We start from the raw sequence: 26,600 nt of genomic DNA, 5'->3' as shown, positions 1-26,600 counted from the left end.
ACGGGCAGAACAAACAGTGACCTGAGACCCCGGGAAGAACCGTAGCCCTCCCCGGTGAACATGCAGGTAATGGGAGTTGCGGTAAAGCCAGGTTGGGTCCAGGTAGCCCAAGAGTCAAGTATTCTTTGTGAGTGAACTCCCTAATTACGGTAGCGATACCCAGAGTTCCGTATTCCTTGGGAGTGAACTCCATCACAGTAATGACACGAAAAACAATAAATCTCAAGAGTGCCACTGGAGTGAATTCCCTCATCACAGTGGTGATCCAAAAAGCCATGAATCTCAAGAGTGCCTCAGGAGTGAACTCCTGCATCACAGTGGGAGAACCAACACATGCGAGAGATACCAAAAGGACAAGGAACTGTCAAGGAGTAATATCCCTAATATTCAAGATATAAAATGTCCTGATAAAGGGACAGCAGCAAGAAGAATAGTGGATAAGGCCTTAACCCTATTTTCTCCCAATGATTTACAAACAACAAAGGGACTTTTAAAAAGACTTATGGAATAGTTTCCAGGACTCTTCCAGATAGGACCAGAGTAAGGGAGTCATTCTCCTGCTACAAGTGTATTTGGTAAATCAGAACTTATTGCAAGACTGCTGTTAAGTCGGCGTGAGACTGGATTGTTTCACCAGGAGCAGGGAGACAATCGCCTAGTGACTTTGATAAGAAGTTTATTGAATCCTTTTTGGTTTAATTCTTAGTGGTTGGAATATTTGGACAGAGGACGGTATGTTGGTTTTCGACTTGCATCCTGACGAGTCTGGGTTATTTTGTGGTAGGGAAAACCGCTCTAGGAATAGGGACAGACAGGTTCTTTGCTTTATTTGGAATAAAAGTTTATATCCAAAATCATAATGCCTCATCACCCTCCTTACCCCATTGCATCATAGATAGCAGAGTAGCTGGGGTGTGTGTCGAGGTGTTCTTTTCAGTGTAGGGTTGTCAGTGAAGTGCACAATGGGTCTGTGGGGAATGGGTTTTATCTTTTTGGGTAACTTGTTCCCGAGACAGGGTGCTTAGCAGGAAAAGGCCTGGTTCCTGTTTGTCCCCTCTTGCAGTTCTGTTTCCACTCCGGCGCAGGTGTGGCTTCTGGTTTTGAGCTGGCCTCCGGAGATGGTTGAGTTTCTCAGCCACTGAATGACACTATTGCTTGATGCTCAACTCCCCTACAAATGAATGGTTTGTTCTCCTTGCTGCCAATGACGCTCCCATTATCCCTGCTCCTTAGCCTATGCCCCAAGGCCTGCAGCCAGGTGGTTCTTTCCGACAGTGACTTGAAATTTGACTACAGATATGGCTGCAAATCCTAACCTCCCAAACATCTGTAAAATCGGTCCCCACCTTACCTCTCACTCTTGCAAAATACTCTGTGCTATTCTGGTCCTCTGCAGGCTTAGTATATTGCTCCACTCTTCAAATAGGGCTTCCCTCTCTACTCCTCTCACCAAGGTACTAAACTTTGCTATCTGCAGCCTCCTCAACCTTCTAAGATTCTGTCTTCTGGTATTAAAACATGTCCAAGGGCTAGGCCCTCACTCTCCACCGGCCCACCCGGCTGCATCTAGAGCCCAATACTCAGCTCCTCTCACTAGTTGCTCTCCTCAACCTAACTGATCCCCGTGCAATCTGTGGCGTCTCCCTCCTTCGCGCTCCTGGATCTGAATTACTGGATCTTGCTACCCCACGAATACAAGGATATGCCACCAGTTATTAGCTTCAAGATCACTGTTAACCATTTCTCTCCCAGGATGGAGCCCCAGATTGTTAGTGTTCGCACCCCCTTAACATCCACCACAGATTGCCAATCATCATCATTACTTGATTGTCGAACTGCGGGTCTGTTAATATTGTAATCACTGATGTATTTAAAGTTTGTATTGTACTGTGCACATTGAATGTTTCCAGATTCTTCCCCACTATCATCCAGTTAAATGTATTAATTATTATATCAGCACCAATGATGAGGATGGCTCCAGTCATCAATATACACTTTGTACAGTGCCTCTTGGCAAAGCATCTAACAGTTTCAATAAAGACAAACTTAGAAGAAAGTCCAACTGTCTGAGGTATAAGACATGGCTTTCGCAGACAGCTTTTCCCCCAACTGAACCTGTATACAGAATATTTTGAAGAAATGAATCTGAAACTTCGAAAATTGTAATTGTTCATGTATGCATTCAGCTATTCAGAGGTTAACCATCATTAATTTTGGAACGAATTAATTGTTGTGATTATTGGTAGAATTCCTTATTTAAAATGGTTATGGCTGGATTGCCAGCAGCTCCATATGACCTATGGTGGATCATTCGCAAGGGCGCCACATAGATATATTTGATACACGTAAAATGGCTAGACATTTAAACCATATACATGTTATTGCCATGTAATTAATTTGGTGATTAGTTTGTTAATTTGTATCTTCCACAAACTTCTAATCTTCATCCTGTCTGTCCACCGCCACTAAACCCCAGTATTGCACAAGCTGTTACACTGGGCCAGAAACATTTTCTTCTGAGCCAGGACACATTTGCCCAGTGAATTCCCTCAACACCATACAGTCGCACTTTGATTCTGTATTCAATACTGCCTCAAAATCCTTAATTCTAAGCTATGTCCTAATTGTTTGTTGAGCTTACAAGACAAGACACTTATCAACTATCGGCCTGAAATCTGTAGTCGTGTTCAGTCTGTCTACTGGCTTCACTCAACACCAGCATCTTTACAATCTCTCGCATGCTTACAATCCGTGGCCATAAGCTAAATGCTCAGTGACCTCAATAACACCATACATTCTCACGATGACTTCATTCACTTTGCAGTGCTTGACTATGCACTCATGTCTACCACACTCAACATCTGCATGCGGTCATCTATACCTACCAGTGCACCCTTTTACATACGCTCTGCCACACTTGACCTAAATGCCCGCGGCACATGCATCCCAGTTGTGTGTAGCCTTTCCATAGGACAATCCATCTGAACTATTGCTCTGCAGGATTCCATGCACCATTAGCACGTCATCCCTCTGCCTCATCACAGTTCTAATAACGGTGGGTACACTGACATAGAAGTGCCTGACTGCATGAAAGTACTTGGAACATTAGAATATAAGTTCATGGTGTTATCGTACATACAGTGGACTTTCATCCACTTATGAATAAATAAAATAGCCAGTGCAGACCCCTCTTCATCAAGTAGATCAAGCACAGACAAACCTACCACACAGTGAGAAGGCGCACTTGTGTAGGAACACCCCGGCACCACCCCCTGGAACACACATACAAACACAAAATGAAGTGAATCTTTTAACTGGGTATTCAGCTGTCTCCATTTATTGACTAACACGATAAAGCCAAGATGTTTTATTAACAAAATATTTTCCTTTTTTTTGTGTAGCTCCTAACAGTTATAATACATCGAAAAAATATTCTATGAACCTTTACGAGGGAAATACTGGCCAGGTCCCGAGAGTTCTTTTTAGGAGGAAAAAAAACAATGTTTAAAGGTTATATGTACATAGTCACATCACATCAAGCCTATTTACAAGGAAGGGTACATTGACAGGAAGCGACAGCAAAGCCTGAGCAAAGTTGCTAACACAGTGAAGGTCCCGCGAGCGGCCACTGCAGTGTCTAGTACAGTAGCGGAGGCATTGGATTAGAAGGCAAGACAGGAGACAGTGAACTGGGTTCTAAACTATTCCACAAGCATTATCCAGTTTTCTTATAATTCTTCATGAGAAATAACGAGAATACATCAGGTTGAAAACAATATACCTGGGTAGAGGAACCCAACACACCATCATGGCTTCGTGGTATGCAGAATTGCAAGGGATTGGGTTCTTGTGCCCCTCAGTGCCTAAACATTAATCTCGAAGTAAGTGTGTGAATCAGGCGAAGGGTAATGACAGACGGAGGGGTCTGGCAGGGTAAAGTAAAGAAATGCAAGATATGGATATGGAGGCACTGCAATATTTAATACAGTCTTGAAATGCACCTCGAACCTTGTACAGATGATCAGACTTTCAGACAACCAAGAGGCAAAGGGAAGGGCCCTGGCATCACCCTTCTACTCTTGGGTCAAGAGTCCATTGGAAAGTAGTGGACTCTGCAGCTGGGCCCACTTACCAAAAGGGCTAAATCCAAACCAGTTGGTGACCTCTGCAATTCTTCAACTTTTATCACCACCTGTTAATCGACCCCCACTGTCTGCCACTAAATCCATGTAGGGCCAGTGCCCAAATGCGTATCGTTTGAAGTATCTCTTTACAACAAGCTGCATCTTCTTCTGCAGGGTTTAAAGGGAAAAGGCAGGTGTAATGTGGCATTGGGTTTGCGCCATTGGTGTGTTAGGGGCCCGTCCGATTTACAATCCAGGAAAACTGCACCATTGTATTGAAATTAGTAGTGCACGTAGTCTAATAAGGTCGTACCACAGACCCCTCCGAAAGGTGGCTGGAACAGAGGACCAATAAACTGTTGGGATGCGCTCAAATCCAGCACTATTGCCGTTTGTACCGCTCCTGCCGCTGCCTGCAGCCGAATGCAATCTAACATGGACCTCTGCAATGATCACTACGTGATGTGTAAGTCACTTTGTAAACTATAGCTCTCTAATGAGCCTTTTCCTACATTTATAACTTGAATGTATGGTTTGCATTATATCATACAGAGGTTATTTTGGAAATACAGGGGGGGCTCACAGAGATAATTCTCAATGTCCAAAATAACTTAAGTTTGATCTAGGGGACACAGTCAACTTAAGACTGGAAGCACATCCTTTTAAAAAGATACACTTTACAATTATGGCCCAAGATGCAAACTACAAAACCGAAATCTTGGAGCGCCAACATTGTTTTACCGCCGATGTCCATGTTGACTCACGAGCAGCATGAGTGTGTGAGACTATGCGGTCAAGGCCAAAAGAATCTAATATTACATTGGGACATTCCTAGAACATGAGGGAGGTGGTTTATTGCAGCTGCATTTTTGTTCTGTCTGAAGTGCTGCCTATTCACTTATGCCTTGCAGTCAGTATAGCAATGGTGTGCATTGAGCGCAAGCCCTGTGTGTACAGTCTGGACATGGTCTCAGAACGTTGAGTGTCACTTCAAGTAGAAGTCAAACTGCTGCAGTTTTTTTTTTACCGGAGAGCGACATGAACCTGGGTGTGCAGCGAGGTCCCTGCAAAGAACACAGCCAGGTGACATCAGAAGCAGGATAAAACATGTGCCACGTACAAGAATTGCGGGGCGGGAGGGGGTAAAAACCTTGAGCTAAATGTGTTTACCAAATCTGAAACAATATGCCAGGAAGAGGGGGCATAGCTTTATTGCACAAAACTCCAGAAGTACAATAAATATTGCAAGTTTATGAACCATGTTCCTATCAGCAGATGCTCATTATGTCAACAAATGAGCACACTGCTGCTGTTGGCCTGTTCATCACTGGGCACCCACAAAAGTCTCATTTAAGGTACTCTTTTATACGAGTAAGAACCCCATAGCAAAGCTGATGTGGCCATGATAAAAGAATCCCACTTTTTATTATGACAACACATTCAAGAAAGTGTGGTCCATAGGGTAAGGCACTGGGTCTATTGTGCTATGACATGAGCTGAACTCATGTTTATCAAGTAGCAATATTTTGGGCCACGTCGAAATGTATCCATGTCTTGGACATGCAACTCCAAATCAAGGACCCCTAGAAGAGCTTGCATAAATAATAAGAACATTCGAGTTGAGCAAAATACCAACAGAGACGGTCCCACTCACAGAAACAGAAAGAACCGTTGCCCTCCCGTTCCTGTATACCAGCCTTGTAGCCCACGGACTCGACCTTCCCCTATCCAGTGCTCAGACATTCCTTCAATGTTCAGGTTTAGGGCATCACTGGTGAAGAAACATTGCAGAGCAGTCTTAAAGGAATGATCTTTTATTCTTAAGCACACAAGCCAAGTTGTATGTCAGAGGGCATGAATCTTTTTGAGTTTAATGTGAGCTAGCTCTTCTCGCTGCCTGAAGCTACCATCCCTGGGATCCCCATGGGGGATTCTGAGATCAATTCTGCTCTGGTCCTAAATGAGATATCTGTCTAATTGGTGTAAAGCCACACTTTACTTCTGACTAGGACCACTGTGAGAACTTACATAGGTTATGCAGAGACTTCACTGGTTCCACATCTAGCGAAGAACCATCTTTAAAATACTCCATGTGGCACAAAGAGCCACTAGTTGAGCCCTTGGCTGCCTATCTGAGACATTCAGCAACTATTAATCCCCCTTTTGTCTCCAGTCGCCCTTCCGGGGAATCCAGTGTGCGTGTGTCCTAGACAAAATACCAATTCTTCAGGGAACATTCTCTACACACCAGAGACTTGGAATGGCCCCCCACTTCTTGCATGATTGGTAAATGGCTCTCTCCAATTCTGAAGAGGACCGAGGACTCACTAGTTCAAACGCTAGGGATATCCAGCTCATGGCTCTGTTCCCGCTAATGGATCGGTTTGCTTAATTTTGTCCATTCAGCAAAGTGCACACTATACAACAGCCCAAACAAATCAACACAAATGGAAAGCCTCAGGCCAGCAATTGGGCTAGCCACTGTGAGCCCTAAGCCTCAGATAACTAACTCCTCTGTCAAAGGATCCATGGAGATACAGAAGATTTATTGCAAACAAAAAAACAATGACACAGCTCTTACCTCTATCCCCAAACCTCCTGAATCAAAGACTGGCTTGTAATGGAAAGTAGCAGATAATGTATACACTCAAGGAGGTATGTTATGCTAAATCTCACAAAAAGACTTGAGGTAGTTGGCATTTTCCAGACAAATCTCAAGCACTCCAGATATATGTAGAGAGGTGGTATGAAGAGGCTCACACAGCTGTATAGCTAATAGGATTCTAATAATGGAAGCCAAACCCACTCAAAGGGGGTGGTTAGCCTCTTAGACTTAGCAAAGGAGATTGCCAGTGAGGCGCGCCGAGTATTACACTGACCCAAACATACCTCAGTCCCTAAGAGAAGGCATCTGTTTGACCAAATTTAGATTGTTGCTTAGATCCATGAAGCCCCTCTAGTTCATGAACCATTAATGTGATCACTAACAGTATGAGGAAGACATACCCCCAGGAAAGGAGACCAATGAGGAAATAAAGGCTATAGAGGCAGGCGTGGCCCACGAGCGGGGTAGGCAAATGGGCTGGAAGAAAGGGCACTCAGAAAGCTGGTGTCTGTGACCACATTAAGCCATCCTATGTTAAATAATGCCCCAGTCTGGAAGAAAGGAAAACTGGTCCTTAGGATTACATTTATTAACGGGGAAGAAGACAACAACATAAAATATTCACATGCAACCCACAAATAGTTCAAGTAAACTGAAGGCGGGAGACTAAAGTACACACAGTGGATGGCCAAAAAGTGCCTCACATCTGTGACTTAACAGCTTCAAGATCCTAGACAACTCTGTACATGTCGGTGGAATGCTTTGACAACAGGGAAATAAAAAGGTAGAAGGGAGCCTTTTTAATCACCATAGTCAAAGGGCTCTATTAAAAGAAAATGAGATTGAAGAGCTGCTACATAACACATGAAATCCAATAATTACACATGTTTATAAATCAAAAGGGAGCACAACAGGAGGCAGCCTAATCCTGAAAAAAAAATCCTAAAATGGATGCAAGAAAGCCCAGTAAGGCTCGGACATAAGATTTGGAGGCACTTTAGAGACTGCAGATACAGGAAAGATATGAAGCAAATACCGTCATTGCCAGGCCCTGAAAAAGATAATCCATGGGCATCTGGATGCAACAAGGAACTAAAACAGAAAACCTCTAGGGTAAGAATTGCTCTGGATAAGCAACACTTGTACTTTAACGTGATTACGCGTGGCAGCAATAGTATTTGAGCATGAAATCTCAAACAGACCTACAAGAGGACATAGTGAACTCCTATTCCAGTCATCAGCACCCATTCTTGCACTCGAGTGCAACTAAATTGTCTGTCCCATAACACTTGTTGTTGTGCTCTTGCTGTATAGAATCCATACACTTTGCTCTAATTTACTCAATATTTGAAGAGCGTCAAACATTTTTTAATTTTGCATATGTTAAATGCTAATGAAATGAAGGTTTCGGCTGAAATACGCTTTCATGTATTTCTAATCAGAGCAGTAAAATAAAACTACAGCAGAGTAACTTTTTGCTTTCCGCATCAACGCCTAACTGCAGACTGCTAGTCTGAACACCCGCAGCCATGTGTATGGTCCTTCTACATTCTGCTAGTTTATATCTATTTAACCAAAGTCTCTGCACAACAATGACCATGTTAAAACTAAACACAGCGGAGGTGGGGGGTACAGCAGGACTCCACCCCTAAAATATACCCTGCATAGCATACAAGCAATGCATTATTTTGCACAAATTGGCATGCAAATACTGAACTTTCCCATGTGTTAAGTATAATCAATTATGCAACATATGTTGAGGATATATTAAGTGCATTACGTGAATGCCTTTGCTGTGATGCCTTGATACCATTACATTGGTGGGGTACTTGTAAATAGAACTTTAAATATGGCTTGAAGAGCCTGCATGAAACAGAGGGGGACTGATGTGTCTAATCCGCCTGCAATGGGGAACAACAGGGCGTTGCAAGATCATTCTCTTATCGAAATAAGATATTGTCATTAAACCCGATTTGTTGGGGATCACCCATGAATGCATTTTGCATATATTTTGTGCATTCATCGAACCACCAGGAGAGGCGTTTCCGTCGCTTTTCATTTTGGAGGCCAGCTTCGGATGGAGGCAGTAACCCGTCTACTGGATTCTGTACATGGTACATGGTACATAGTACGCTTCTGAGGTTCATCTGCCGATTTATTTAACAGACGATAACATGTAGCATCTACTTAAGAAGAGAGTGCACAACCTTAGAACATCTAAATATGGTTCAAATGAAGGATGCTTTGACCAAATGTGATGGCATTGTCAGTGTTAGGGTGTAGCAGATCCTAAGAGTCACCCTTGTGAAGGTTTCTCGGTAATGGGGTAAAGATTTGTTGTCTGGATGTGCCTGAGGAAGGCAACAAGTGCTTGTTTGCATCCTACAAATTTAGTTGATGCTTTAGATGTGTGGTTTTATTTGGGCAGAGTCCCACAGGTGCACAAGCGCTGCATTCATCTGAACACCAAACCTTGAAAGTAGTTCATAAAGCAGGTTCGTATTGTATGTTAGAATCCGTGTGACCTAACAGGTCGTGCTCCCGATCTCGTCTAGTGTAGGTGGCTGCATATGGATGTTCTTGTAGTTCAGATGACTTGATAATGAAAACATCAATTCATTTAGTTCAGAGAAAGGAGCAAGCAAATTTGCTTCAAATCCGCAAGCATTATCTGCGTGTGAAGGGGTGCAGACTATACACAAGATCACACACTTAAAACACAGGCACTGACACAGAAGAAGCTGCCTTATTGGATACTGGCTGCTTGGTGAGTCTGATCTCTTTTCAACATTTTTTTTAAAAACTACAATGAAAATTGGAAGAGGCAGGCATGTTTATTTCAGATCTTTCCTTGGATACCAGGAAAACACCATTTTAACAACCAGCCAACAGTTTTAAAACGAGCACACCTGTGTTGAGCTGAATGATTGTGCAATGTTATCCCCTGTGATTTTTTTTTAAAGCAGCGTGGGATTTGGGTCTTTCTTTATGTATAATTGGATCTTGTTGATAGTATGTAACGAGACTGACATGAATTCATTTCAAAACGCCCCCTGTGCTGTTCTTTCTGCAAGGGAAGTTCCAAAACGAATCCCTCCACCTTCCTGCCCCCCCACCCCCTCGCAACACCCTCTCGTTACCTCCAGCTCCCCTCTTCCTTTATCTAGAGGACACCCGGACACTGCCCTTCCACCTTTCCCCAATCCCCTCTCCTCTCCAAAGACCGTCCCCCCACCCCCCTTTCCGGCCCAACCATTCCAACCAATTTCACTTTCATGATTGCACAAGGGATGTTTCGTACATATTACTTGTGTAATGTACATTGCGCAATCATGAAAGAGCACCATATCGTTCAAGTACACCAGAAAACTCTTCAAGCGATTTGCAATCTTTCAAGCAACAGGAGCCATCTTTAAACAGGAAACGGACAAGGGGTCTTATTTCAAGAATGACTGAGACCTCTTAATCATATACAAGCATTGCAAGCTCCACTGATTCCCATAAAGTGCAATGGAAACCATAAACTCGTTTAAACCTAGATCCGAGTTCCCTCAAACCACATTGACACCCGAGACGTACAATCCATTAAAACCTCCTCAAAAAGCATGGACCCCAGAGACGTGCAATCCATTAAAACCTCTTACGAGCTTCCTCAAACAACATGGATGCCTGAGACTTACAATCCATTAAAACCTCTCTAAAGCCCCCCCAAACAAACATGGACGAATGACACATGCATTCCAATGAAAGTGCATCTGAGATCTCGCAAACAAAACGGCACCCGAGGCGTACACATTCTTTAAACTACATTTACGTTCTCTCACACAGAATGGACACCTGAAATGTAGTGTTCTGTTCATAGGAAAGCTCTGAATGGCAGAACAGCTAGGAAATGTGACGGTCTTCCATCCTGTGTATATTCTTTAAATAAGTTCCAACTCTATAGTAGTTAGAATGTATATGGAAATGATCGTTCAAATGACCGAATATAATACATATTCTGGAATCACAAACTAATAATTCCTAACATTAATATAAATAATAATTAGAACTGGGAAAGTCCTTCGTTTAGGAGGGGCTGCTGAAAACATCTCCAAGCACCACACAAAAACCCAATGGTTTGCCATCCAGTTTCCTGGTCCCGTTCTATAGACACCAGTGTTTAGACATCTATATAAATAATTACTGTACTACTGTTTAGTAACCCATGACTTGATTTAGGTTCTCATGAGAGACGGTTAGAAAATTATCAACTTGACTCTGGACATGTGACTGATTTCAAAGCATCAGACCTCCTCCTCATTTCAAGCCCAAATCCACGGTAATCGTTCTTTCTGAGGAGGCTCCAGGCCTTTGTCAATTTTTTTTTTTTTTAAAGAATATTGCACTTTTTAGGTCAGCAAGCGCAGAAGGGGAGGTAGGAAAACAGAAGAAAGAGCCTGTGCAATATCTCATTTAACAGAAATTAACATAAGCACAGACATCAAGAACCTACTCCCAAGATCACATCTTACCAGTATAAAAACTAACATTGTCACTTAGCAGTCAGCAATTATGTACATTTCGATGTTAAGCATGTTCAGGCTGGTTCATAAATAAATTACTATGAGTAATTCTGACTTACACCTAGCATACTAGAGTAAGTAAGGAATACGATTGAGTTACAGTAACTTATTTGCCTGATTATATGAATAAATAAATATTCTTTACAACATAATGAGTGGCCACAATACGCCATCCAGTTTTCAGGCAATGTGGATCACCACCAGGACATGAATGGGGAAGATTGTTTTTTTTTTCTTCTAAAGGGCATGTTAAGAGTTACTGCTTCTTTTCCAAAATGATAACTGGCACATTGCCGGTGTGTAAGTTAGATGGTCAGGTGGTGTTTTGTGTGCTGCAATCGTTTGGCATGTTGGCCCAAAACAGCACCTAGGTGACAAATGTGTGTTCATCAAAACCCTGTGGGGGAACCCACATGTGTGCAGACCAATGCACTTTAATGACTCTCCACGATTTACCACAGACATAGCACTCTGGCGACCCTCAGTGCCTTGCATAGCACCTTTTCCTACAGCATTGCTGGTCTCATTCACACTACATGATAAACTCAAAAGAGAGGGAAAGAGGACTTGAGGAAGTCTTGGCACATTGATCAACCGTCTCCAATGTATGGGGTGATCCAGGAAACAAATCATGCTTAGAGAGCCTGTTCATACGGCAAGTGTCCGATCAGCCCACGCAAGATGCATGGCATTCATGAAGGGAGAAAATAAAATGGGGAGAGGTATGTCTTGTGCTACCCGTCATGGCCAAACCCAATACATAATCTGGTTTGTGCTTTGGCTGAGCCATATAGACTCACCTGAGAACCAAGTTTTAAAACCAAATCATACTACTTCTATTTTATCTGCATAATTTAAGAAAATATCCTTTATATTCCTGGGAGTAGGATGTTGGCAATTTTAAGATGTGACGAAATGCAAGGTCGGCTAAAAGAAAAACAAGATCGGGTTTTAATACAGATACCAAATTCCCCAATCTCACGGTAGACCAGATAAACCGAGGAGAACACAATCATCATTTAAAAAGTCTTTCTTTCTAAGATTCTGTGTGAGGCAAGTGGAGGGCTCTTCTGCCTTCGTATAGGAGCAAAGTAGTCATCTTTAGATGATACTAATTATTGCACACGTGCTTGGAGGACCATAGGAAGCCAGCTATGGGAGCAATGCAATATTAGAGGCATATGCACGCTAAAACCTTTTATGAACCATAACGGATTACAAATATAAATTGCCTCTTGGTCATTTCATATTGATGCGCACAGGAGTATACATCTCCTTTAGTTGACTCTGATGCTGTGGCCCGTACCCTAGAAAACCAGCCATGAATGCAAAGACATCGAACAGATGCATGATGACATTTAGATCCTTATGGGAGTTACCTTGGTTGGGGGGCTTAATGCAGTAGCCAACACATGGGCTAGATAAAACAGAAGAAACCTATTTCTTACTGCCAAGAACAACAAAGACATGACAAAAGGAAGGAAGATCAGCGATCCCGTTCCCAAGAGGTAGAAACCCTGCTGGCGCCAAGCTGTTCTTCCAGGTTGGGCTCCATTGCCTTACTTCTCCTCCTTGTCCGCAACTGATTGTGCTTCAAAGACATAGACTACAAGCTAGTAGGGAGCAAATATAAAGGGAGAAGGAGTCGCCCTCAAAGTTCCGGTTGGGGTTCTGAACAATGCTGGTCCAAGAAAAGGAGTCTGGAAAAGAGTGGCTCCTGGCCGAAGAGCCAGTGACCCGGGCAGCCCACAAACTGCAGCTGTAGTTAGAGGGTTGTGTAAAAACCGTGCTGCCAAGGTTTTGGTGAGTTCTTTCTGCAAAGCCAACTTTGCCTGTGGAGAAAGAGAAGTACATTAACAACAAGAATGTAGAGACACATTAAAGGCATTCTTTTGCTCAAAAAGAGCCATTCCAATTCCCCAAAAATAACCTGCACCATTTCACATATTAGTTGCAGACATTTTGAAGGCATGGCATTTCGCGCCCACGCGTGTACCTTGATATTTCTGGTATGAGAGTGCCACTTCAGAGCCAACAAGGAACAACCTTCACAGTGCTTTTAGAGGACTCCTTGGGCATGGAGACTGCCAGATCTGATCTCAAAATATCAGTTTTTAGACACTTAGTGCCAAGGGGCATACTGTCCACGGTCACGCCTCCCCCCCAAACGCCCTTTCCCCCCTACACCTCCCTAGGCCTTCATGGGCCAGCTAATCATTTTGAAGATTATAAACATTACTATTATTTTTGATGTATGGGCACAATTTCCCCTTCCACTACCCTGACCCCAAATAAGAAATAATTTGCACAAAGCTATCGAAAGCAATAATAAACAGCCAAAAGTATATTAAGAGAAAAGAAAAATCACACAGTAAATGTAAGTCAGCGACTCAAAGCAACACTGGGAGGGCAGGTTTTCTAGGAGTTCGGTCCTAGACACTCTCTTACACACTCTCTTTCAACTTCTGCCTTCCTGCTAACTCTTCCCTACTCTCAACCTCTTGCCTTATCCACACTCTCAGCCGTAGGAATGTGTGAATTGTCCCATGTTCTGGAATGGAAATAGATTACAAACACCAGGCCATGCATGGAGACAGAGAAGTGAGCAAGGAAAGCTCCTGGTATCCAATAACATAACCAAAGCTGGTTATAAACAAACTTCAGCATGAAAAACATGGCACAATGTTAATGAGGTCTAAAATGTCTAGTAAAAGTACAACGACTGCCACTGTAACTGCGAACATATGGAGGAGATCAAAGGATTGAATAAACCTCATGCAATTTGGTGACCACATTGCCACCCGCGAGAGAATCCTTATGTCAATATATGTAACCTGCACAATATGAGAGACCACCGAGTTCGCTGTATCTGTCCTAATGCCTGTATGTTGATGATCGTCTAATTTTTTTTAGGTTCATGTCCAATATTACCATGTGTGAAAGCCGTTCTTTCAGTTATTAAACATTGGCCATCTGACTTGTCGCCCTGCTGCATTGGAAATCTGTAGTTAGGGTTTTTAAGTGACCACATGCTAGCGAGAGGCATTCTGGCAGAGCTGCACCATAAGAGGGGGGAGTTTTTTTTGTTTTTTTAAGTTGCAGCAATACAGTTGATCCACAAATAAAAATTAATTTGAAAAAAGTACTTGGTTTCCATTTTTCTTTACTATCAGGTCTGCAATAAAATGTCCCATTTGTTTCTTTTAAGTCACAGGCCCTCATGACGAGTTGGCTGGTCCGGTAATAAGGTGCCAGTAACAACATATACTGCACCTTTCCAGCCCGGCCAACTCCAAGTCTGCCGTAGGGGCTCTGAACTACGGCAGGTCATGTCCCTACCTGCAGATACATGCCTGAATCAATGGCACGGTTTCCAACAGTGCCAGTGATTCGTGCAACCCCATCCCATGGAGTCCAGCAGGACTCCATGGAATGGGGAGTTACTAGCGTCTCCGGTGCCCATAGTATTCCAGTAGCACCAGGATATTGGGTGGCAGAGACAGAATAGTAGTTCTGGCGGGATACCCAGAACTACAGGCACGATACCAGGGAACCCATAATGAGCCCCACAGTCTTTTCAAATGATTTTGTCTGTAGACATTCAGTGCCAAATGTGATTTGCTTGCTCCCTACTACTCACTTCTACACTTTCAGGCCAAGGGCAAATGCAGGGGGTGCAGAGTGTATGCAACCCAGAGAACAATCGGGGAGCTGTTGGATGGACGACATGCATGTAGACAAAGTGCAAAAGCTAACACTACGCCAATTACAGAGCAGAACATCGAACAATCAACAGCTAACAAACAAGCAAGATGACAGTGCTAAGAGATTCTTCGTAGCTCCTGTAAATCGGTGAAATAAAGCACGCAACCTGGGAGACCAGCATAGCATAGTGTTTAAAAGACAGGAAATCACTCTTAAGAAGATGGTCAAATACACGATATGCAGTAAATGTGCAATACTAATGGACCTGCTCCTACTTACAGCTAAAGCTGCATTCTTCTGTAGTTTGCTGAAGGGAGTGTATTTAGGTTTTGGGGGTTTCCCAGCAAGTCTGTCTTTGTGCCGCCTACTATTCATGTGCTGGAAAAAAGAAAACAAAAACACATAAAAAATTGCCCATCCAACAAAAAGTACATCAATAACAACACCACTGGTACATTTCATTGTGGGAGTGATGTAACAAATATGGAATTTTAGGTTTGAATTTTGTAGAGCGTTGTAATTCTTATACCTCACACAGGAAGTCCTGCACTGAGAAGTTCCGAAATCTCTTACAGGATGTGTAGACTCATGGCGAGATGTGTAAAGTATCATGGCAGCCATACTGTGGTGTGGTGGAGTAGGGGTTCGAAAAGTGGGATGGATTAATTAAGGTCCCCTACTGCAATCTAATCTAATAAAAATGAATTGATAGACCTGAAATGATAAGACAGTCCACCCACACGAATTCCCATACAGATTGAGGCCCATTTTTACAAAGCATCATTCTATTTTTTTATAATAAAGAAATGACTTGATCCAATCTGTGGAATGTTTAGATACAGTTTTTTCCTGTATTGATGGAAAGTGGTGGTATGCTGATAATTATCATGATATACGATTTACTTAATCAGTAAAGCCTCTGGAAATCTTATGGTTGAATGGTGAAGGAGGGACCACTTTAGCTAGCCCTTTTAGAAATGGTATAACCAACAGCATCTTGAAAAATGACACCTCTAACGATGTGTGCTCGAAGATCGAAAGCGCAGCTAAGTACCCTTTGATAGTTCCAATCGGGAGCCCCAGATTTCCCAAGTGTAATAAGAGAGACAACACCACAGGTGTATTGCAGTGAAAAGGGTCCACAGTCTTTTCTCTGCACCAGCTGCAGAATTTGTTCCAATGGCACCCATACAAGGATTTTGTTGCTGGCTTTCTGTCCAAAAGCAAAATCTCCATCACGTCATTCAGAAGGTCCCAATCCTTTTATCTCAACCTCTCAGAAGCCTTGCGTAAAGGTTGAGTGTCTTGACCTCTGGATGGAGAACCGGATCCTCTCTTTGTGGAAGACTCATTGGAGGGCTGATAGTCATGTCCAGAGGTCTGGTTACTATGTCCTCCTGTCCCAATCTGGAGCACTAGGACCATGGATTTCCCAAACTTGCTCAACCTCCAGATGACTTGTGGAATGACGGTGACTGGAGGAAATGCATTCAGAACTATGATCACACGCCCACCTAGAGCTCCTCTTGGGGGAAATTCCCTGGAGCAGAACAGCTGGCACTTCCAGTTGACACGGGTCACAAACAGATCTACTTGAGAGGTTCCCCAAAGGGTGAATATCTCTTGAAGAACTTCCTGAGCTAGCTTCCACTCGTGGATGACTGTGCTCTGCCTGCTGAGAGCATCCGCCGCCGTGTCTTCCTCTCCAGACAGGTGAACTGCAGATAGGGAGATTCCTTCTTGAATTGCTCAGAACCAGAGCTGCATTCCCTCTCTGTCCAGTGGTAGTGACCCTACACCACCTCTCCTGTTCTGTTGAGGTAGTACCTGGCCACTATTGTCCATCATTATCAGACCATTCTTTCCCTGTACAGAGGGCAGAAAGGCCTTCAGCGCAAGTCTGATTGCCCTCGGCTCCAAAAGGTTGATGGGTAGTTTGGACTCTGTGGGAGACCAACGACCGCTGACTGTCAGATCAATGGCGTGGGCTCTCCAACCCATGAGTGAGGGAGCCGTAACCATTGTTATCTCCGGCCATGGTTGCCAAAAAGGTTCTCCCTTCAGAATATTGTCCTCGCAGGCCCACCAGAGGAGATCCTGTGCGATGCTGTTTGGAATCTGAAGAAGGTCCGACATGTTGCCTGAGAATTGAGACCACTGTGTCCTGACAGCCCACTGGAGGGATTTCATTCTCAGGTAAGCCTCTGGCACCAGAGAAATGCAGGATCCAGGAGGCCGAGCAACCTCAAAAAGTAGAAGGCAGACCAATAGGGGGCATAGACCAAGATAACCATGTAGAGACGGAGCTCCACCGTATGCCGTTTTCATAGAGCTGTAAGAGCTGTAAGCACATACCCCCCCCCAGCTGAGGAAGTGCCTGTGCTGTCTGGAGCAGCGGAACCCTGGTGCAACTGCTGGGAATGAGGTGAAGAGGAGGAGCTCAGAGCCTGCGCCGGCAGCAGTGATCAGGGGTGCAGCATTAGGCCCACATTGAGGATCGGGTCCCCAGAAAGCCGCAGTGTATCCCTGCAGTTGATGAGGATCCCGGAGTCAGGATTGAAGGTGAGCCGGGTGATAGCAGGTTGCAATAACCTATGCAGCCAGCTGTGAATCCAGGCCCTGTCCCGAGCCCACGCTGGAAAGGCAGACAGCAGTGAGGCTCCCTGCCTCCCCATCGGGATCAGCCAGCCAGCTCGACTTGAGGGACCAGGCCGCTGCCCGCAACACTGCCCTAATGAGGAAGACGGCATTGACTGGGCTTGTCCACTTTCAGATTGAAACACTTAAGGGCAGTCCGGCTGCTGTAAAGAAGCTGTGGTTTCTATAAGATCACAGAAACTCAGAACATCGGTCTGATTGACAGCGGGCTGGTAACGTACCCCGAGCCCCGCACTGGAAGTTTGGATGCCGGTGAGGCTTCCTTGCACTACGCGACTGGGACCCCGAGGGGGTAGCTGGAGGCAGACAGGCCACATAGAAAGGGTAGAGGCCCTGTGCTCCAGCGAGGACGCAAAACACCCTGTGCCATCCCAGGAACAGGGAGGCAGTGGCAAGCTGTCAGGGAGGTGGGTGCTGCACCCCCGGCAGTTGCTGGTCGAAGGGGACATAGACGTTCTGCGTCTACCAAGGAGGGCTGACCCCCACAATGGTATGTGGGAAGTGGAGGGGTGTGGTGGGCCCGCACAAACTTACTGGTGGCAAGTGGAGAGTCGACCCGTGGGAGTGATGCCACCCGGGCCCCAACCCACACTGGAGAGAGCAGCAGGCACAGTCCGGTTAAAGGGGAGTGCGCTGCCAGAGATTGTGACATTACAGCGCTTTCAGAGAGGCTCAGGGAAGAATTTGGGGGAGCCCCCAAGCATGCAAGATAAGATGGTGGGGGTTTAGGGGGGGTGCACGCTGGCCCCGGCCCTGGCCAGAGATGACTTGAAGGACATTTTTACGGAAATCAGGGCAATTAGAATGGACATACAGGCTTCCATTTGCGACCTCAAGACGAGGATGGACAAACTGGAAGATAAGATGGAGGGTATGGAAAATTACCATGTACAGGTGGACCTGCTGGACATGAAATACAAGGTGAGATTAACGGACCTCGAATCCAGGGAGGAAGACATGCTCCTGAAATTGGATGACCTCCAAAACAGTGAGCGCAGAAAAAACCTGCGTATGCTAGGGGTGACAGAACAGAAGGATGAAATTGCAGCGGACGTTGGGTGGAATGTACAAGGCCTGATTAACCAACTTTTCACGCTGGAGCGGGGGAAAGAAGTTCAACTGGAAAGAGCACAGAGGAGGAGGCGGATGTGGGAGAGGACCGAGGTCCAACGTGGTTCGCTTCCTCAGATACAGGGAGAAAATGGAAGTCTTCGAAGGCAAATTGACGGGGGAGCATCCAGTTTGAAGGAGACGCAGTCAAGGTGTTTCAGGACCTGTCGGGCCGCACCCTGTCCCGGCGGAGAGACTGTCAGCCCCTGACCCAGTGACTGATGAAGAAGGGCATCACATATCGTTGGTCACTCCCCTTGGCATTGTACTTTGAGAGAAGTGAGGCAGACTATGAGGTCGAGAATGGAACCCTCCCGTCCCCTGCACACCGTAATAGTGCATCAAAATGACACCTTAATATTCATTCAATGAGGTACTAGTGAAAAGATACATTTAATCAGTTTCAATGGAAGAGACAATTTCAACTAAAGATGATGATGCAATCCAATGTACAAAAACAAATATTGTTTATTCCAAAACGCAGAAGCCAGAGAAAGTTCAGTTCATTGAGGACGGCTTACGCGTTTCGAGAAGTATATTCTCTTCTTCATGAGCCAAAGATCATGTACCAGAATTAGGTATAAATAATGTAGAGAAAAGAGAAGTACAATCAGGATGGGAATAGTTTCTTACCTGTAACTCCATTTCTCCAGCATTGGTATCTTTCATGGATTCACATGCTTTGAATATTCCCCGTCGTCAGGCTGGGAATCCCCGGTACATTATATAGACCCTTTCCCGTAGGAAAACTTTTTCGACGCTTATGCGTCCTATCCACCTCGTTTTGTATCATGCGTGCCCGTGCCGTCAGGACGTCATGATATAAATACAGGCCCCGCCCCCGCGCTCCCTCAGATTTCGGCCCCCAAAGTAGTGGGGGAACCGGTTTGCATGATCAGGGGAGGCAGGTGGGCGCATGTGAATCCATGAAAGATACCAATGCTGGAGAAATGGAGTTACAGGTAAGAAACTATTCCCTTCTCCAGCATTGGATCTTTCATGGATTCACATGCTTTGAATAGATTACATAGCAGTACTACCCCCAAGAGGAGGTGTGCATGCAAACCCCTATACATTCTTCGCAAAAGGCCGTTCCCTAAGATTATGTATACATCAGTAATAGTTTACATAGGGAAAAAACGGACCACATACAGTCATAAATTCCACAGGATGCCACCCCGCAGCCGGGGCTTACCTTACTGGAATAGGTGTCGAAGCACCGCCTGTCCCATCCGGGTGTCTTCGGCATGTTGCTGCGACAGGCAGTAATGGCGGGTAAAGGTGTGTGTAGTCGCCCAGGTAGCCGCCATGCAGATGTCCCCTAGAGGGACTCCGGCCCACAGTGCCGTCGACGATGCCGCTGCTCTAGTTGAATGAGCTCTTGGCCGTCGTAGAAGAGGCTTCCCTGCCTTGGAATGGCAGTACGAGATGGTAGATGACACCCATCTTGAAAGTCCTTGCTTTGAAATGGCTTTTCCTCTAGCACCCAACCCATAGGCCACAAACAGCTGTCTCGTTTCTCTGAACGGTTGCGTACGATGAAGATAAAACTTGAGAGCCCTTTTTACATCCAATGTGTGTAGCATGCGCTCCGCTCCCGAGCATGGCTCCGGAAAAAACGTAGGCAACACGATAGAAGAGTGTTTATGAAACACCGAAGGAGCTTTTGGTATGAACTGTGGGTTAGTGGCTAGGACTACCTTGGTCTTGAAAAATCGTAAGTATGGTGGGTCCACCATTAGAGCCTGAACTTCTGAGATACGTCGGGCTGAAGTGATGGCCACCAGGAAGGCCAATTTCCACGACAGAAACTTCAGAGACGATGATGACATTGGCTCAAACGGAGGTTTCATAAGAGACGTTAAGATCAGATTGAGGCTCCACTCCGGTGGAAATTTCTTCTCTGGAGGGAAACTCCGAAAGAGGCCTTTAAGGAAGTGCTTAATCAGGCGGTCGCTGAACAATGGTGCCGAGTGCCGTCGACGAGTAAACCTGGAAATGGCTGCTAGGTGTACTTTTATTGACGACACCGACAGGCCCATTTGAGCTAATAACAGCAAGTATGGAAGGAGCTGTTCCGGCCTAATCGATTGCGGGGCCAAACCTGGTTGATCCTCACACCATTGACAGAACCTTTTCCATTTGTACGCGTATGAGGCGTTTGTGGAAGGTGCTCTTGCCGCTTGCAGGATACGTCGACAGTCCTCCGGAATCGTTAGCCGACCAAATTCGGCGAAGTCAGGAGCCAGGCCGTCAACTTGAGGCTGTCCGGGTCGTGATGCCAAACGACACCCTCCTGTCGAGACAGAAGGTCGGGGGTCTTCTGGAATCTCATCGGTTCCGCCGCCGCTAAGTGTAGTAGGTCTGAAAACCACACTTGTCTGGCCCAGTATGGGGCCACCAGAATTACCCGACATGGGTACCTGAGGATCCATTGCAACGTCCTCCTGACAAGGGGAAAAGGAGGAAATGCGTACAGGAATTTGTTCGTCCATGGGAATGAGAACGCATCCCCCAGTGAGCCCTGCTGAGGCCATCTGCTTGCGTACTGATGGCATTTCTTGTTGTTCTTCGTTGCAAACAGGTCTATGGAAGGGTGTCCCCATTCCTTGAATACTTGTTGAAGTTGTTGGTCGTTCAGCACCCATTCGTGAACTTCGTTCATTTCTCTGCTGAGGGCATCGGCTTCCACGTTTTTCACTCCTGGTAGGTGAAATGCTAAGATTTGTATGTTGTGTTGAAGGGCCCAATGCCAGATTTTCTGTGCCTCTGTCGATAGGGACCTGGAACGTGTCCCTCCTTGTTTCCTCAAGTAGAACATCGTAGTGGTGTTGTCCGTCATGACACGCACCACCGAGTCCCTCAGTTGCGGAAGAAAAGACTTCAGAGCCCATCGCACTGCTCTCAGTTCTAGCAGGTTGATATGCAGGGAGGACTCCTGCAAAGACCACTGGCCTTGTACCTGTAACATATCCAGATGAGCTCCCCATCCGCTCAGCGATGCATCCGTCACCACCGTCTTTTGGAACTCTGGTTCCAGTAGAGGCATCCCTCTCGTTAGGTGAGTAGACACTTTCCACCAGCCGAGTGCTTGAACTAGTTGTTCGTCGACGACCAGTCTGTCGGACCAGCGACCTCTGCTCTGTGCCCAACGGTCCGCTAGAAATTCCTGGCAAGGCCTCATAAACAGACGGCAGTTGTTTATTAACGGAATGCAGGACGACATGGTCCCTAGCAGGGACATGTACTTGCGCACAGAGACTCTGGTACCGCCGCTCCATTCCGACGCCTTGTTTTGAAGTTTCTGAATTCTTTCGCTGGATGGTTTCACCAGGCTTGTGTGCGTATGAAACTCCGCTCCTAGAAAGACCAAGGTCCTCGAAGGCTCTACTGAGGACTTGTTGAAGTTTATTGCGAAGCCCAGTTCCTGTAAGATGGACATTGTGGCTCGTAGACTGTCTCGTGTTTGTTCCTTGGATGACCCTCTGATTAGCCAGTCGTCTAGATATGGATAGACATGATGACCATCCTTCCTTAAATGGGCCGCTATAGGGGCCAAGCACTTGGTGAACGTCCTGGGGGAGGACTTGAGCCCGAACGGGAGGACCTTGAACTGAAAATGCTTTCTCCCGACGACGAATCTTAAATATCTCCTGTGTCGTGGGCGTATTGGGATGTGAAAATAAGCATCCTGAAGGTCTAGTGAAGAGAGATAGTCCATGGGTTGCACCGATCTGATAACCTCTTGGAGTTTTAGCATTTTGAATTTTTGGCTCTTTAGCCACTTGTTGAGTACCCTCAGGTCGAGAATGGGCCTCCATTTGCCGTTTGGCTTTTTGACAACAAAGAACCTGGAATAAACTCCTTGGCCTTCCTGTGCCACAGGAACTCTCTCTACCGCCCCTTTTCGCAACATAAGCTCCGCCTCTTGTCGTAGGATTTGGAGGTGGGGCTGTGTCGAGAATAAAGGAGGAAGACGCGGAGGCTTGTCTTTGAATTGCAGCGCATGACCCATGCGAATCGTGTCTAGGACCCATCGATCTTTGGTGATGCATTTCCATCGGTCGAAGTGATGAGAGACTCGACCCCCCAGGACGTTCCGAAGGCCGTCATTGGTTGCTGGTTTGCTTGTTCTTCGTTGACGACGGACCTGAGCCTCGCCGCCTGGAGGCTTGATAGTCCCTGCTTCCACGTGCCGACTGGGACGCTCGTCTGAACCCTTGTGAAGAGTACGAGGGCCTGTTAAATCCACGGTCCCTCGAGGCTCCAAAGCGGGAGTTTCCAGAAGCACCTCTGAAAGGGCGAAAAGAGCGAAAATTTCTACCCGTTTGAAGGGCGCCGAGGGACCTAGCAGTATCCGTGTCTTCTTTCATCCCTTTCAGCGCTTCATCAACCTTTTCGCCAAACAGGTGCTCCCCTTCGCATGGCATGTCCAGGACTTTGTACTGTACTTCAGGACGGAAAGTAGTACATTTGAGCCACGCTTGTCGACGAAGCACTACTCCATGGTTGATTTGTTTGAAACCAGACTCTGCTAGGTCCACTGCGATATTAATAGCGTGGTTCGAGGCCTCCTCGCCGTCCCGCACCAGTAACATAGCTGCTTTTCGGTGTTCGTCTGGCAGGTGTTCTAGGATAGGGGCTAATTTGTGCCACATTTCCCTATCATATCGTGACACGATCGCTAAGGAATTGGCTGCTCTTACTGTCGTCGCTCCGACCGAGAGCACCTTCTTTCCAAATGCGTCCTGCCTCCTAGCCTCGCTTTCCGGTGGCGTTGAACATTTTTGCTGGACCCTGGCCTTCCTAGCTGCTGCCGCCGACACCACCGAGTCAGACAAAGGCTGTGATGTTAGACATTTTGGAGTGGACTCCGGAGCTTTAAACTTTTTCTCGATCCGTCCCTTTATGGCTGGTTCCGAGAACGGATGGCGCATCGTTTTGAGACCTTCTTGCCACACGTGGTCAAGGATTGGGATGGCAAATACCGATTTTCTCCTTTGACCCATATGGTCAAAAAGGAAACAGTCTTTCCTCTGCTCCTCAGGAATCAAGCCGAATTCGGAACACGCTTTCCCCATCATTGCATGGAAGGCTCCCACATCATCAGGGGGAGATGGCTGTGTCTGGCTCCTCGTAGACTCCAATTCTACATCCGAATTCCATGTCGGGTCCCTCGACGGTGACAGGGAGATGTCTGACCCAGAGTCATCATGTATAGAGTCGGACTCCGACAACTCACCCTCCTCCTGAGCTCGAGGACGATCTTTTACCGCCTGGGGAGCCGATGGGTGATTCGTCGACGAGCGAGCCGTACAAGTTTGCTCGTCGACGGAAGGTACAGACAGAAGTGACGATGACGTCCCAGGTTGAGGGAACTGGGTATCCAGCCGCTGTAGTAGCTTCTGAAGAGTATTAAGCACATCCAGAGACAAAACTGTCTGGGGGTTCAGCAACGTGGATGATATAGGTACCATACCCCCGCTCGCACTCGTCGCCGTCGTCGTCGACGTGGAAGGCCGTAAGCCTAAATCCAATGGCTGCAGAACCATGTCACCTTCCCCTTCCGCCGAGCAGGCCGTGTCTGGCTGCAGTAAGACCTCAGGGGGGATCGGGTCATAGACCTCAGGCAGCCAAGCCATAGACTGAGTTTCCGTCGACGAAGGAATCCCAACCGCTGCTGCTTGAACGGTAATAGGCATCGTCAATGACACCGAGGTCGACGAGGAAGTCGTCGTCGTCGAGCCTTTAGACTTCGTTGTCGATTTTGATGCCGACTTCCCGGCTGAAGCTTCTCGACTCACGGAAGACCTGGGACGGTCCCCTGAGGAGGATTTAGACAGCGCCAGCCTCTCCGTCTTAGATGATGAGGAGGAGGAGGGCTTTTTATGAGATGAGGAGGATCCAGCATGTTTCCCCTTATGCTTGTCCTCAGGGCGAATTTCTGCTGGCCGCACCTTCTTCGATGGAGGCTCCGACTTGCTCCTGGAGGCCGTGGAGCCAACTTCCGAAGCCGGGTAGGCACCCGCTCCGTCATTAAGCCAGTCGACCAGCCTTCTTTTACGGTCCTTAAGGGTTTTTTGGGAGAAACCCTGGCATATCTCACATGTATCCGCCGTGTGGTGCGGGTGGAGACAGTAGATACAGTCCATGTGGCCGTCTCCTTCATAAACCTTTTTGAGGCCACAGGTTGCACATGGGCGAAATAACGCCTTTCCAGACATAATTCTCCAGATTTGAACTTCGCTTACGCGAAACAGACAAAAAAACAATCTAGTTATCACTAGTAGTAACACGAAGATCCCACTGCTTTGAAAGACGGTTGAAATCTGAGGGAGCGCGGGGGCGGGGCCTGTATTTATATCATGACGTCCTGACGGCACGGGCACGCATGATACAAAACGAGGTGGATAGGACGCATAAGCGTCGAAAAAGTTTTCCTACGGGAAAGGGTCTATATAATGTACCGGGGATTCCCAGCCTGACGACGGGGAATATTCAAAGCATGTGAATCCATGAAAGATCCAATGCTGGAGAAATTGTTGCTCTAAAACTAATTCCATAATCAATCTCATAATCAATTTGATGTTCATCATCATACAATTCAGTGCTGCCAGTACAATGACATCAACAGTGTATCAACAATTGTATTGAAAAAAGAACCGCTATTGGGGGTCAAAGGTACAAAAAATAGAATTCAGTTATATCCAAAGCCACAGACAACCAAAACGAAGGATGGCCAGATAGTCAGTGAAAAGGGAGGGGGGGTAGAGAATACTGCTGGAGGAGCGTGTACTGAACATAATCACAGAAAATCTGCTCACCAAGACTAGGAGAGTCCTATGTGCTGATGCGTTAAGGAGGCCACTCTGCATGGGTGGGAGAATTCAAGTGGATGATGAATCTTAGGGGTCATCCAGCATTAAAATAGAAGCCCATTGGACTGTAAGAAATGAACATCAAAAGCCTAAATTAAACAATTTTATCCAAAGCGGCAAACCGGAAGGTTGAAAGTGAATGGACAAACACTCGCCATTGTGAGATGCAAATCCGTCTCGAAATATGCACCTTCCACCCCCTTCCGTCTTGCAGACTATCAGGTCACCAGTGGCTAGGAAGCACAGACGCTTTTACAGGTCCTAAAAGACGGGGGTTTTGAATGAGAATCAGGATGGAGCTGCTGCTGGATTGACAGAGGAGCTAGGCCATGAAGGGGCCCCTATGGGCCAAGGAGAGGATGCTAGGAGGGAGGAAATTCAAGAACCTCAACACCCTTCCACAAGAGAAACCGTGTAACTTCTGGCTGAGAGATGTAGTGTTGGACACGGGCACAGGCCTAGCTTGGCCAAGAAACATTGAGGGGTTAATGGGGGGAGGAGGAGAGGGTTAGGTAGAACAGTTGGCAAGGCTGTTAGTCGCCCTTGGTGGCCCCTCACATGGTGGGCGTCATGGTGGGGGGGGGGTCTTTTCCAGGGGAAATAGAGGGGGGTGGGCATTCGGGGAGGGGGGTAATGGGAGGGCTTGAGGGAGGTTCAGGAAGACCTGGTGAATTGTCCAGAGACAGATCTTGTGTAGGCCTAGGCCGGGGGGGGGGGGGGGGCGGATTTACAACTTTCATGGCGCAGGTTGAGCGTGGGGGCTGGGCCGATGAGTTGAAGATGGGGACCCTAAATGTTAGGGACTAAATTCACCCACCAAGCGATCACTGTTGGGGAGGGAATGTCGTAATAGGGGGCCGGATGCGATGGTGGTCCAGTAGGCCAGGTTGACCAGAGGCGAAGAAAGGCGTCTCCCAGGATCTCAGATTGAGCAAGTCTACTGGGCAAGTCAAGA

General features: G+C 46.3%; 1 protein-coding gene across 2 annotated transcripts in view; it reads right to left on the bottom strand.

The window, feature by feature from the left end:
* Positions 1 to 3,308: 3,308 nt before the first annotated feature.
* Positions 3,309 to 26,600, bottom strand: part of LOC138521553 (zinc finger protein 385C-like) — a 1,557,348-nt gene continuing 1,534,056 nt past the window's right edge. For both annotated transcript variants that reach the window (XM_069634485.1, XM_069634487.1), the window contains 2 exons: positions 15,279 to 15,377; positions 3,309 to 13,126 (listed from right to left, as the gene is read on the bottom strand). In XM_069634485.1, coding sequence (XP_069490586.1) covers positions 12,908 to 13,126; positions 15,279 to 15,377 — 318 coding nt within the window. In that variant the 3' untranslated portion in view covers positions 3,309 to 12,907. The remainder of the gene's footprint in view (positions 13,127 to 15,278; positions 15,378 to 26,600) is intronic.

This window comes from Ambystoma mexicanum, chromosome 13 (assembly GCF_040938575.1).
Source record: "Ambystoma mexicanum isolate Mex_15411 chromosome 13, UKY_AmexF1_1, whole genome shotgun sequence".
NCBI lineage: Eukaryota > Metazoa > Chordata > Amphibia > Caudata > Ambystomatidae > Ambystoma > Ambystoma mexicanum.
The sequence above is the reverse complement of the archived record's forward strand: the minus strand, read 5'-3'. Positions and strand labels throughout refer to the sequence as shown.